The 12,597-nt window shown below is 46.6% G+C and overlaps 1 protein-coding gene across 1 annotated transcript; it reads left to right on the top strand.

Annotated features, from left to right (window-relative positions):
* Positions 1 to 10,599: 10,599 nt before the first annotated feature.
* LOC139229098 (putative nuclease HARBI1) lies at positions 10,600 to 11,256 on the top strand. The gene has a single exon (XM_070860758.1). The coding sequence runs from the start codon at positions 10,600 to 10,602 to the stop codon at positions 11,254 to 11,256; it is 657 nt and encodes a 218-aa protein (XP_070716859.1).
* The last annotated feature ends 1,341 nt before the right edge of the window (positions 11,257 to 12,597 follow it).

The raw sequence follows: 12,597 nt of genomic DNA, 5'->3' as shown, positions 1-12,597 counted from the left end.
GCTGTGCACAAATTGGCTGCCGTATTTCCTACATTATAGCAGTGATTACACTTCAAAAAGTCCTTTGGGTTGTCTGGTGGTCGTGAAAGACGCTATATAAATGCACGTCTATCTTTCCATTTCTTGGTCCTTAACAAGACCATCTCTAACTACTTCCTTGTCTCTTCCACCACCCATATTCCCCCCATCCCTTTCCAGTGTACTTCCTTCTCTATCCGCCACCATCAAAAACTGCTCGACTCTCATATTTGCACTCTTGTTAAACGGAGAATGGAGTCTTTAATTTTGTGGCTGTAATGCAAAGCTGGAAATTAAATAAAAGGCAAAAATGCCTTGGACTGTTTAAGAGTGCTAGTAGTTGAATTTTCCCTTGGGACTATTTTGGATGGGTGAAGAGAGCACACATACCCAGTCCTGTGCTAAATGGACAGAAAATCAAGCCAGGTTTCATTTAAATCCATTATGCTATTTAATTAAATGTTACGACTTAATATTTAAAAGATGCTGAACTGTGTGAATAGTGAGAATTAACATTATTGCTGAAGTGCAAGTAAGCCAAGCTTGTTAACCACAAAGGGAGATGCTTGTCTTGTACAGGAAGCACCTGCCATACTGTTCAACACAGTGATAAAACTGCCAAATGTTTTTTGGAAATGCAACACATTGTAATCATTTGTGTGCAGAAAGTCCATAGATTAGAAAATGGAGCTTATTTGCCTTTTGAGGTGAGATGAAGTTGGGAATTTGGCACCAATTTAACAAAGTTTTAAATTTTGAAGGTGCATTTTGTGTCACGTGTGTCACAAGGGCCGGATAGATCAATGTGCAGTGGATTGACAGCACAAATGTCTCAACTGTTTTCTGAGATACATTTTTCTGATGCTAGACATTCCTGTTACCGTGTAAACTTGGAGTAATTAGTGGCTTGTAAGTGTTTCCCATGAACGGATTCACATTCATATCTGATATCTGCGAATAGCACATTTATTCTGTGTGATCTCCCAACACGGCAGGCTGCCTGAAGCACCTTTCACATGAGACCCGTTTAAAGCCTCCAAGGGTCATTTAAATGACTGCATTCTCACTTATAATGTGAGGAATGGGGTTTGAAGTGCAAATTTCCTGATCAATGATCATGCACATCTAGATTTGCCAATGCTGAGCTGGAGCTCATGCTGCAGGGAGTGAGGGGCAGTCAAAGACACCCTCCAAAAAGTGACTGATACAGCAAACCCGGCAACCAATAGCTGACAATGTGATACCCAAAGGATCATTCCAACTGCGCAAGACTGCAGATCTGAATAAAGCTGCCACGATAAGGCACCTGAGCTGCTTTCTTTGCTAAAGTAGCTTTCCCAAGTATAAATATCACAACAAATGTGCAGGGCTACGGGGAAAGGATAGGGGAGTGGGACTAGCTGAAGTGCTCTTGCAGAGAGCGGAATGGGCTCGATGGGCCAAATGGCCTCCTTCTGTGCTGTGATCATTCTATGATTCTATTTTCTGTTATTCATTTAGTCCTGTGCCATCCAAAACATTCATACAGCCTTGGAGCCCTTTCGTCATTTACTATCATGAACATATTGCAGAATGCACAAATTCAAGCTGCAACTTACATCTGAAACTGTTGTTGCATTGACATTTTAAAGGGACTTCACACAGCAAATCCTTCCAACACAAACTAACTGCATGAAACATGTTAATTTATTAAATAAATAAAAATATTAATTTATTGGATTGGCAGCAACGTGGGCAATTGACTATCAATATATGGGCTCCTTAAACTTGCAACATCTTAAAACTACATCTTCGCTTGCAGGACAATGTGGCTCACAATAAAAACTAATAGGCTTGAACTGGAAGTGGGCACATAAATGACAAATTCTTCAATCCCTTCGAGGAGGTCATGTTTGATATAATTGGCTGAGAAGATTGGGAGGAGAGGTTAGGGTGGAACCAGAGGACTGCACAAAACTCCAGGCTAGTACCATCGTCTTGACTCTCTGTTTACTTATTCATATACAGGCACGCACTCAACCACAAAACACCAAAGTAAAGACTTGCATTTATATAGTGCCTATCATGATCACAGGACATCCCAAAGGGCTTTACAGCCAATTAAGTACTTTTTGAAGTGTAGTCATTGTTGTAATGTAGTAAATGCGGTAGCCAAATTGTGCACAGTAAGCTCCCACAAACAATAACCAGATAATCTTTTTTTCTCATGCAGCTCGCCTCTGTTCTAGCAGAGGAGGAATCTTCCTTCCCAACTTACACCTATTAAGCTTTTGATCATCATCATAGGCAGTCCCTCGAAATCGAGGAAGACTTGCTTCCACTCTAAAAGTGAGTTCTCAGGTGACGGTACAGTCCAATACGGGAATTACAGTCCTGTCACAGGTGAGACAGACAGTCGTTGAAGGAGTGGGTTGGGAGTCTGGTTTGCCGCACGCTCCTTCTGCTGTCTGTGCTTGGTTTCTGCATGTTCTTGGCGACAAAACTCGAGGTGCTCAGCGCCCTCCTGGATGCTCTTCCTCTACTTAGGGCGGTCTTGGGCCAGGGATTCCCAGGTGCTGGTGGGGATGTTGCACTTTATCAAGGAGGCTTTGAGGGTGTCCTTGAAACATTTCCTCTGCCCACCTGGGGCTCACTTGCCACGTAGGAGTTCTGAATAGAGCGCTTGCTTTGGGAGTCTCGTGTCAGGCACGCAGACAATGTGGCCCGCCCAATGGAGCTGGTCAAGTGTGGTCAGTGCCTCAATGGATTCACCACAGACCCAATCCATGTCCGGACTGGTATCAAGCAGGGCTGCATCATCGCGCCAACACTCTTCTCGATCTTCCTCGCTGCAATGCTCCATCTTATTCTCAACAAGCTCTGCGCTGGAGTGGAACTAAACTTTAGAACCAATGGGAACCTGTTCAACCTTGGTCGCCTCCAGGCTAGATCCAAGGTCGTCCCGTCCTCTGTCATTGAACTACAGTACGTGGATGACGTTGCATCTGCACACATTCAGAGGCTGAACTCCAAGCCATCGTCAACATCTTCACCGAGGCGTACGAAAGCATGGGCCTTACACTAAACATCCATAAGTCAAAGATCCTCCACCAACCTGACCCCGCCGCACAGCACTGCCCCCCGGTCATCAAAATCCAAGGTGTGGCCTTGGACAACATGGACCATTTTCCATACCTCGGGAGCCTACTGTCAGCAAGGGCAAACATCGATGACGAGGTCTATGATGAAGCTGTTATGTGAATGCTTTTCCAAGAATTTGTCATATAATCCTAGAAAATCACGAAATTTTTGCTTTACACTGAGGTCTTTCCCCTTGAACATTGTTAAGCTGGTCAAAGTCAACACTTTTGCCATGTTTGCAGCCATCCCATCATCCACTCTCTCTGGCTGGTAACTATAACAATCATGTCAAACTGGTCTTCATCCTCCTCCTCCGCTTTTTCTTCCTCTTCAACTCTTGGGCCTAGAAATTTGAGGGTTTGGTGCCAGCAGTTAAGGACCATTTTGAATAAAAATATGGCACCTGCTTCGCTTCTGACCACTTAGAATTTTACAGCATAGAAGGAGGCCAGTCGGCTCATTGTGTCCGTGCCGGCCGACAAAGAACTATCCAGCCTAATCCCGCTTTCCAGTAGTTATCTGTAGCCTTGTAGGTTATGGCACCTCAAGTGCATATCCAAGTACTTTTTAAATGCTATGAGGTTTTTTACCTCCACCACCCTTTCAGGCAGTGAGTTCCAGACTCCACCACCCTCTGGGTGTAAACATTTCTCCTCAAATTCCCTCTAAACCTCCTACTACTTACTTTAAATCTATGCCACCTGGTTATTGACTGCTTCCTATCCACTCTACTTAATCCCCTCATAATTTTATACATCATCATCATAGGCAGTTCCTCAAAATCGAGGAAAACTTGCTGCCACTCTAAAAGTGAATTTTCAGGTGGCTGTACAGTCCAATGCGGGAATTACAGTCTCTGTAACAGATGAAGCAGACAGTGGTTGAAGGAAAGGGTAGATGGGGAGTTTGGTTTGCCGCACGCTCCTTCCGCTGTCTGTGCTTGTTTTCTGCATGCTCTCGATGACGAGACCCGAGGTGCTCAACACCCTCCCGGATGCACTTCCTCCACTTTGGGCGGTCTTGAGCCAGGGATTCCCAGGTGTCGGTGGGGATATTGCACTTTATCAAAGAGGCTTTGAGGGTGTCCTTGTAACGTTTCCTCTGCCCACCTGGGGCTCACCTGTCGTGTAGGAGTTCCGAGCAGAGCACTTGCTTAGGGAGTCTCGTGTCGGGCATGCGGTCCACCCAACGGAGCTGGTCGAGTGTGGTCAGTGCTTCGATGTTGCCCTGAGCGAGAACACTGACGTTGGTGCATCTTTCTTCCCAGTGGATTTGCACGATCTTGCGGAGGCAGCACTGGTGGTACTTCTCCAGTGCTTTGAGATGTCTTCTGTATATAGTGCATGTCTCTAAGCCATATAGGAGGGCGGGTATCACTACTGCCCTGTAGCCCATAAGCTTAGTGCCAGATTTGAGGTCATGGTCTTCAAACACTCTCTTCCTCAGGCAACCAAAGGCTGCGCTGGCACACTGGAGGCGGTTTTGGACCACGTCATCGATGTCTGCCCTTGCTGAGAGTAAGTTCCCGAGTATGGAAAATTGTCCACATTGTCCAAGGCCACGTCGTGGATTTTGATGATCGGGGGCAGTGCTGTGTGGCGGGGTCAGGTTGGTGGAGGACCTTTGTCTTTCGGATGTTTACTGTAAGGCCCATGCTTTTGTATGCCTCAGTGAAGATTTTGATGATGGCTTGAAGTTCAGCTGAATGTGCTTTTGAACTTATACCTCAATTATGTCTCTCCTCGGCCTCCTCTATTCAACAACAACAAAAACAACTTGTATTTATATAGCACATTTAACGTAGTGTAACGTCCCAATGTGCTTCACAGGAGTATTATGTCATAAAAATTTGACACCGAGCCGCATAAGTAGAAATTAGCGCAGGTGACCAAAAGCGTGGTCAAATAGGTATGTTTTAAGAAGCGTCTTGAAGGATGAAAGAGAGATAGAGAGGTAGAAAGGTGGAGAGGTTTAGGCAAGGAGTTCTAGAGCTGGGGCCTAGGCAACAGAAGGCACAGCCACCAATGATTGAGTGATTATAATCAGGGATGCTCAGGAGGGCAGAATTAGAGGAGCGCAGACATCTCGGGTGGGTTGTGCGGCCGGAGGAAATGACAGAGTTAGGGAGGGGCAAGGCCATAGAGGGATTTGAAAATAAGGATGAGAATTTTGAAATTGAGGCGTTGCTTAACCGGAAGCCAATTTAGGTCAGCGAGCACAGGGGTGATGGGTGAGCGGACTTGGTGCAAGTTAGGACACGGGCTGGCGAGTTTTGGATCACCTCTAGTTTATGCAGAATAGAATGTGGGAGGCCAGCCAGGAGAGTACGTTGGACTTGTCAGGTCTAGAGGTAACAAAGGCATAGATGATGGCTTCAGCAGCGGTTGAGCTGAGCCAAGGGCAGAGACGGATGATGTTACGGATGTGGAAATAGGCGGTCTTAGTTATGCTGCAGATATGTGGTCGAAAGTTAATTTCAGGGTCAAATATGACACCAAGGTTGCGAACAGTCTGGTTCAGCCTCAGACAGGAGTTGGGGAGAGGGATGGAGTGAGTGTCTAGGGAACAGAGTTTGTGGCGGGGACCGAAAACAATGGCTTTGGTCTTCCCAATATTCAATTAGAGAAAATTTCTGCTCATCCAGAACTGGATGCCGGACAAGCAGTCTGACAATTTAGAGACCGTGGAGGGGTTGAGAGAAGCAGTTGTGAGGTAGAGCTGGGTCATCGGCGTTCATGTGGAAACTGACGCTGTGTTTCCGGATGATGTCGCCAAGGGGCAACATGTAGATGAGAAATAGGAGGGGGCCAAGGATAGATCCTTGGGGGACACCAGAGACAACAATGCGGGGGCAGGAAGAGAAGCTGTTGCAGGTGATTCTCTGGCTACGATTAGATAAGAATGGAACCAGGCAAGTACTGTTCCACCCAGCTGGACGACAGTGGAGAGGCGTTGGAGAAGGATAGAGTGGTCAACCGTGTCAAAAGCTGCAAACAAGTCAAGAAGGATGGGGAAACAACCCCAGCCTATCCAATCTTTCCTCATAGCTAAAATTCTCCAGTCCAGGCAAATCTCCTCTGTACGCTCTCTAGTGCAATTACATCTTTCCTGTAATATGGTGGCCAGAACTGCACGCAGTACTCTAGCTGTGGCCTAACTAGTGTTTTATACAGTTCAAGCATAATCTCCCTGTTCTTGTATTCTATGCCTCGGCTAATAATGTCTTGGCCAATACTTATCCCTCAATCAGCATAACAAAAAAACAGATTATCTGGTCATTATCACATTGCTGTTTGTGGGAGCTTGCTTGTGTGCAAATTGACTGCCACGTTTCCCACATTACAATAGTAGCTACACTCCAAAAGTACTTCATTGACTGTAAAGTACTTTGAGACATTCGGTGGTCATAAAAGGCGCTATATAAATCGAAGTCTTTCTTTTCTTTTTTAATAAAGGCAAGTATCCCGTAAGCCTTCTTAACCACCTCATCTACCTGTCCTGCTACCTTCAGGAATCTGTGGACATGCACTCCAGGGTCCCTCTGTTCCTCTACACTTCTCAGTATTCTACCATTGATTGTGCATTCCCTTTCTTTGTTAGCCCTCCCCAAATGCATTACATCACACTTCTCTGGATTGATTCCATTTGCCACTGTTTTGCCCACCTGACCAGTCCATTGATATCTTCCTGCACTCTACAGCTTTTTTCTTCATATCAACCACATGGGCAATTTTTGTATCATCTGCAAACTTCTTAACCATACCCCCTACTTCACGTCCAAATCATCGATATGCCACAAAAAGCAAGGGACCTAGTACTGAGCCCTCTGGAACTCCACTGGAAACAGCCTTCCGGTCACAAAAACACTCATCGACCATTGCCCTTTGCTTCCTGTCTCTGAGCCAATTTTTGATCCAACTTGCCACTTTACCTTGGATCCCATGTGCTTTTACTTTCATGACCAATCTGCCATGTGGGGCCTTTTCAAATGACTTGCTAAAATCCATATAGACTACATAAAATGTGCTACCCTCATCGACCCTCCTTGTTACCTCCTCAAAAAATTCAATTAAGTTAATCAGACACAACCTTCCCTTAACAAATCCATGCTGACTGTCCTTGATTAATCAGTGTCTTTCTAAATGAAGATTTATCCTGTACCTCAGAATTTTTTCCAATAATTTTTCCACCACCGAGGTTAGGCTGAATAGCCTGTAATTACCTAGTCTATCCCTCCCTCCCTTTTTAAACAACGGTACAACATTAGCAGTTCTCTGACATCACACCTGTAGCTGGAGAGGATTGGAAAATGGTAGTCAGGGCAGAGCCTCTGCCATTTCCTCCCTTGCTTCTCTTAACAGTTTGGGATACATTTCATCCGGGCCTGGGGATTTATCCAGCTTCAAAGATACTAATCCTCTTAATACTTCCTCTCTCATTATGTTTATTTCATCTATCATTTCATTTCACACTTCTCCTCCCTGATTGCAATTTCTGCATCATCCCTCTCTTTTGTGAAAACAGATGCAAATTATTCACTAAGAACCATATCCACGTCTTCCACCCCCACGCACAGATTATCTTTATGGTCTCTAAAAGGCCCTACTCTTTCTTTAGTTGTCCTCTTAATATATTTATAAAGCATCTTTGGTTTTCCTTGATTTTACTTGCCAATATTTGTTCATGTTCTCTCTTTGATTCCTAATTTCCTTTTTACTTACACCCCTGCAGTTTCTATACTCCTCTGGGGTTTCTGCAGTATTGAGCACTCGGTATCTGTCATAAGCTTCCCTTTTTTTCTTTATCTTACCCTGTATGCCGCTTGACATCCAGTGGTCTCGAGCTTTGTTAGTCACACCCTTTTTCTTTAAAGGAACATACTTGCACTGAACCCTCCTCACTATCTCCTCCTTGAATGCCTCCCACTTGCTATGACTGTTTCCAGTCCACTTTGGGTAAATCACATTTTAGCTTAGTTAAATTAGTTTTTTCCTCAATTGAGAACTTTTATTCCTGGTCTATCTTTCCATAACTACCCTAAATCTAACTGAATTATGATCACTTTCACCAAAATGCTCTCCCACTGATACCCCTTGCATCTGCCCAGCTTCATTCCCTCAAACTAAGTCCAGAACTGTCCCCTCTCTTTTTGGGCTTGCTACCTACTGGCTAAAAAAGTTCTTCTAAATGCATTTTAAGAATTCTGCTCCCTCTATACCTTTCACACTAAGGGGCCGAAATTCAGGCCTGTCAGAAAGCTGGCACACCTACCTTTTTTTAGATGTTTTTACCATCGGGTCCGATGAGGTGGACTTTCGATCGACTTTCTTATTTTTGCTGTTTTTTCGGATTGGACTGGAAGCTGGTCATAGTGGGGGCGTAAGGGCCGGAAGTGGGGGCGGGACAGAGGCTCCGCTACTGTCACCCAGCAGCAGAGCGGTGGTGACGTCAGTGCGCATGTGCCTCACCATGTCTCTCCCCTCATTTAAAGGGGAGAGAAGCAACGTTTCTTTAGATTCGGCCACTGGGCCACCAGGGAGGATTCTGGGTGGGCCAGTGGCCGGGCAGCCAAGAGGAGGTGCTCGGCTGTCTGTTAGCGGCACGGCTGAACCCGGGGCGATAATTGTCCGGCCGATCAGGAAGTCGGCCGGCAAAAAAAAAACATGGCGGCTGTGGCATTGCGCCGTCCCCTTGAAGGGCCGCCACGCTGCCATGACTCACATACAAAAAAGCAGGTGCACCGACAGAAAAAACTGTCGGGGGCATCGTGCGGCGGCTCGAGGATTTTTTAGGTAAATTTTGTGTGGAGTAGGATGGAGTGCAGGAGAGTGGCTGTGCACGCTTTGATGATGCGCTTGGGGTGGTCGGCAGCAGAAGGGCGGAAATGGGGACAGGCCAAAAAATCCCTGAGGTGAATTTGGATCGTGGCGGCCAATGGGCTGCAACACGGCGGTCACTCGATTCCGGCGCATGGCCGCCACAAAACGGCGGTAACGGGCCTTATCTGGACCCTGAATTTTGGCCCCCAATTCTAGCCCAGTCAATATTAGGGTAATTGAAATCCCCATCTATTACTGCCCTATTGTTTTTGTACTTCTCAGAAATTTGCTTACATATTTGTTGTTCTATCCCCATCTGACCGTTTGCGATCTATAGTTCAGTCCCAGCAATATAATCGGCCCTTTTATGTTCTTCAGTTCAACCCATATCGCCTCATTTGATGATCCTTCTAACATATCATCCCTCCTCACAGCCGTAATTGTTTCTTTAATCAATATTGTGAGCCCCCTCCTTTTTTAACCCCCTCTCTATCTTGTCTGAAAACCTTGTAACCAGGAATGTTAAGCTGCCACTCCTGCCCTTCTTTCAGCCATGTTTCAGTAATAGCTATAAGATAATATTCCCACATGCCTAACTGTGCTCTCTGTTCATCTGCCTTATTCCCTAGACTCCTTGCATCTAGCACTGTCAAACTCCATTGTTGTCTATTTTCTAGCCTTTCTTTCCTCTGCCTTCGAAACTCGCTTACTAATTTTCTGCCTTCCATTTCCAGCTTTTCTTCTCTCCCTTCTGAATCTACTCTCAGGTTCCTACACCTCTGCCAAGCTAGTTTAAACCCTCCCTAACAGCACTAATAACCGCCCCCCCCCTCCCCCACGAGGATGTTGGTCCCGGCCCTGCTGAGGTGCAACTCGTCCGGCTTGCACAGGGCCCACCCCCCCAGAAACAGTCCCAATGCCTCAGGAATCTAAAGTCCTCCCTCCTGCACCATCTCTCCAGCCACACATTCATCTGCTCTATCCTCCTGTTTCTGTACTCACTAGCACATGGTACCAGGAGTAATACGTTTGAGGTCCTGCTTTTTAATCTCTTTCCTAGCTCCCTAAAATGTGCCTGCTGGACCTCATCCCTTTTTTTTACCTGTGTCATTGGTGCTGATATGGACCGGAGGGTCTTGCAGTGGTAGCAATTTTGGGCAACGCTCACTTGATGCGCGATCTGCCATTTTCGCCGTCGATGCACCACTTACCGCCCTCGCTACATCATGACCAGCTGACCAAGTGTTCAGCAGCAGGAAGGAGGCCCCACAAGTGCTATTTAAAGGGATCATAGTCAACAACTTGCAGCTGACATGTTTCTCAGTTTGACAGGCTCTGTGGCACTTTCTGCAACTTTTGCAGCTTTCTAAACTTGTTTCAAGTTCCTGAAGAATGCCTTCATTTTCATTTAAATGCTTCTGCTCACACCACTTGCTCACAGTCATTGGGGCTCTACTTGCAGTGCCCTTGTGCTCGAGTATCTTCGGGAGAAGGGGTGGAGGCAGCGAACAAGAGGTTAAGATGCACGCAGAGGGAGGAGGAGGACCAGGAGGGCTCTCAATAGGAGGCCTGAACCACCTAGGGTATTCCGAGGGCATTTCTCCTACCTCCAATTAAGTGAGGAGCAGGGTATTAGGAGGCTATGGAGGTTATCACAGAACTCTGCCATGTCCTGCAACCAGACTTGCAGTCTCAGAGCACAGTGACCATGGCTCTCCCTGTGTCCCTCAAGTTCATCGTGGTCATCAATTTCTTTGCCAGCGCATCCTTCCAGTCTGCAGCAGGAAACATAGCTAACATCTCCCAGTTCGCTGTCCATCGCTGCCTCCAGGAGGTCACAGAGGTTCTCTACTCCAGAAGGTTCAACATTGTCTTCTCTCTAAAAAGACAGAAGCAGCACGAGCGTGCATGTGCCTTTGCCAGGATAGCGGGATTCCCCATGGTGCAGGGTGCCATCGACTGCACACACGTGGCTTTGCGGGCACCACATACCAAACCTGAGATATTCCGTAATCGCAAAGGCTATCATTCACTTAATGTGCAGTTGCTGTACAACCTCACCCAGCGGATCATGATAGTGAATTCCCACTATCCTGGCAGCACTCATGAAGCTTTCATCCTGCGCCAGTCCAATGCGCCAGCAATGTTCCAGCCACCATGTCAAACCCGAGACTGGCTGCTTGGAGACAAGGGCTATCTGCTCTGCAACTGGTTGATGACTCCACTCCGCAATCTCACCACTTGTGCCCAACACTCATATAATGACAGCTATGCTGTCACCAGGAACATCATCGAGTAGACCATCAGGGTGCTCAAGCAACGGTTCTGCTATCTTGACCGCTCGGGAGGAGACCTCCAGTACTCGCCGGAATGGTGTCCCATTTCATGGTGGTCTGCTGCATGCTTCACAACCTGGTCATCATGAGAGCACAGTCTTGCCACCAGGGATTGCGGGACTACTTCAGGAGGAGCAGGAAGAAGATGAAGAGGACGAAGCAGGAGTGAGGAGGTGCACACCAATTCCCCCATCATACCTTCCCTCTGTCACAGAACATCACAGCATCTTGGGCACAAAGCTGAAATGAGAGCTACCACAAAACACAACTTTCAAACAAAAATCATGCATTTGGCACAATCCAATCGACATTACTGTTGTGTATGCAATAACTCAATAGACTGAATACTGTAAACTCCGAACAGGTACAAACCTGGCTCTACATTATTAGGGCCCAAAGTGCTTACATTATAAGATGGCTGGCCTTTTATATCTGGGCCGCACACACGTGCGCACAGCCCAGTAATCTCCGACAGTGACATCACCTGGTGGCTAGTAAACCCAAGCATACATACATGACAATATCCCCCTTTAAGATGTTAGTAATGGTCTTTTTACAAATTGAGACGGTCCGGGGCTTTCCGCTCCCGAGCTGAACGTCTCAGTTCAACTCCAGCCTTGGGCGAGCGTTCTGAGTCTGTTATGACTGGGGGCTGGATAGCCGATCTGATGGGAGTGGCAATGCCCCCATCAGGAATTGTAAGTCCAGATTCATTGACCATGTTGTTGTGTATGGAGAAAGAGTCAGACTGAACACTGTGAGCTCAAAGTAAAGTGTGACCTTAGTCTTTTATTGCAGGTCTCCAGAGTGCCTCTCCAACCTGTGAAATCTCCTTAAATACCTGTACTCCCAAGGGACTATGGGATCCTTTGGGACTCCAGGGGATGAGCCCTCTGGTGGCTGTACAGAGTAAATACAAGTTTACAGATATAACAACACTCCCCCCAAAAGTCAATAGTGTAACTAATTACAATGTGAGTCGATCTGGGGCCCTTCTTGCCTTGGTTGATCGTCTTGGTGTGAAAGCTGGTGTTGTTGAATCATTTGTTGGGCCCTTGCTGGGCTGCTATGCAGCTGGCCTTGCTGGGCTGCCTGGTGTGTTAGGCCCTGCAGGGCTGTTTGGATGATGGGTTCTGCTTCGTGGTCAACCGTGGTGCTGGTTGCCACTGGTGTGTATGTTGCGGGATCAAAAAAGTTAGGGTCCAAGGTGGGTTGCTCAGGATAGTCTGTGAATCTGAGTTTGATTTGGTTCAAGTGTTTCCGGTGAATGAGTCCATTTGAAAATTTGACCAGAAATACCATGC

This window comes from Pristiophorus japonicus, chromosome 2 (assembly GCF_044704955.1).
Source record: "Pristiophorus japonicus isolate sPriJap1 chromosome 2, sPriJap1.hap1, whole genome shotgun sequence".
In the NCBI taxonomy this organism is placed as follows: Eukaryota; Metazoa; Chordata; class Chondrichthyes; family Pristiophoridae; genus Pristiophorus; species Pristiophorus japonicus.
The sequence above is the reverse complement of the archived record's forward strand: the minus strand, read 5'-3'. Positions and strand labels throughout refer to the sequence as shown.

Excerpts from the sequence above, each read along its gene's own strand:
- LOC139229098 (XM_070860758.1), top strand. The coding sequence starts at position 10,600 with ATGGAGGTTATCACAGAACTCTGCCATGTCCTGCAACCAGACTTGCAG.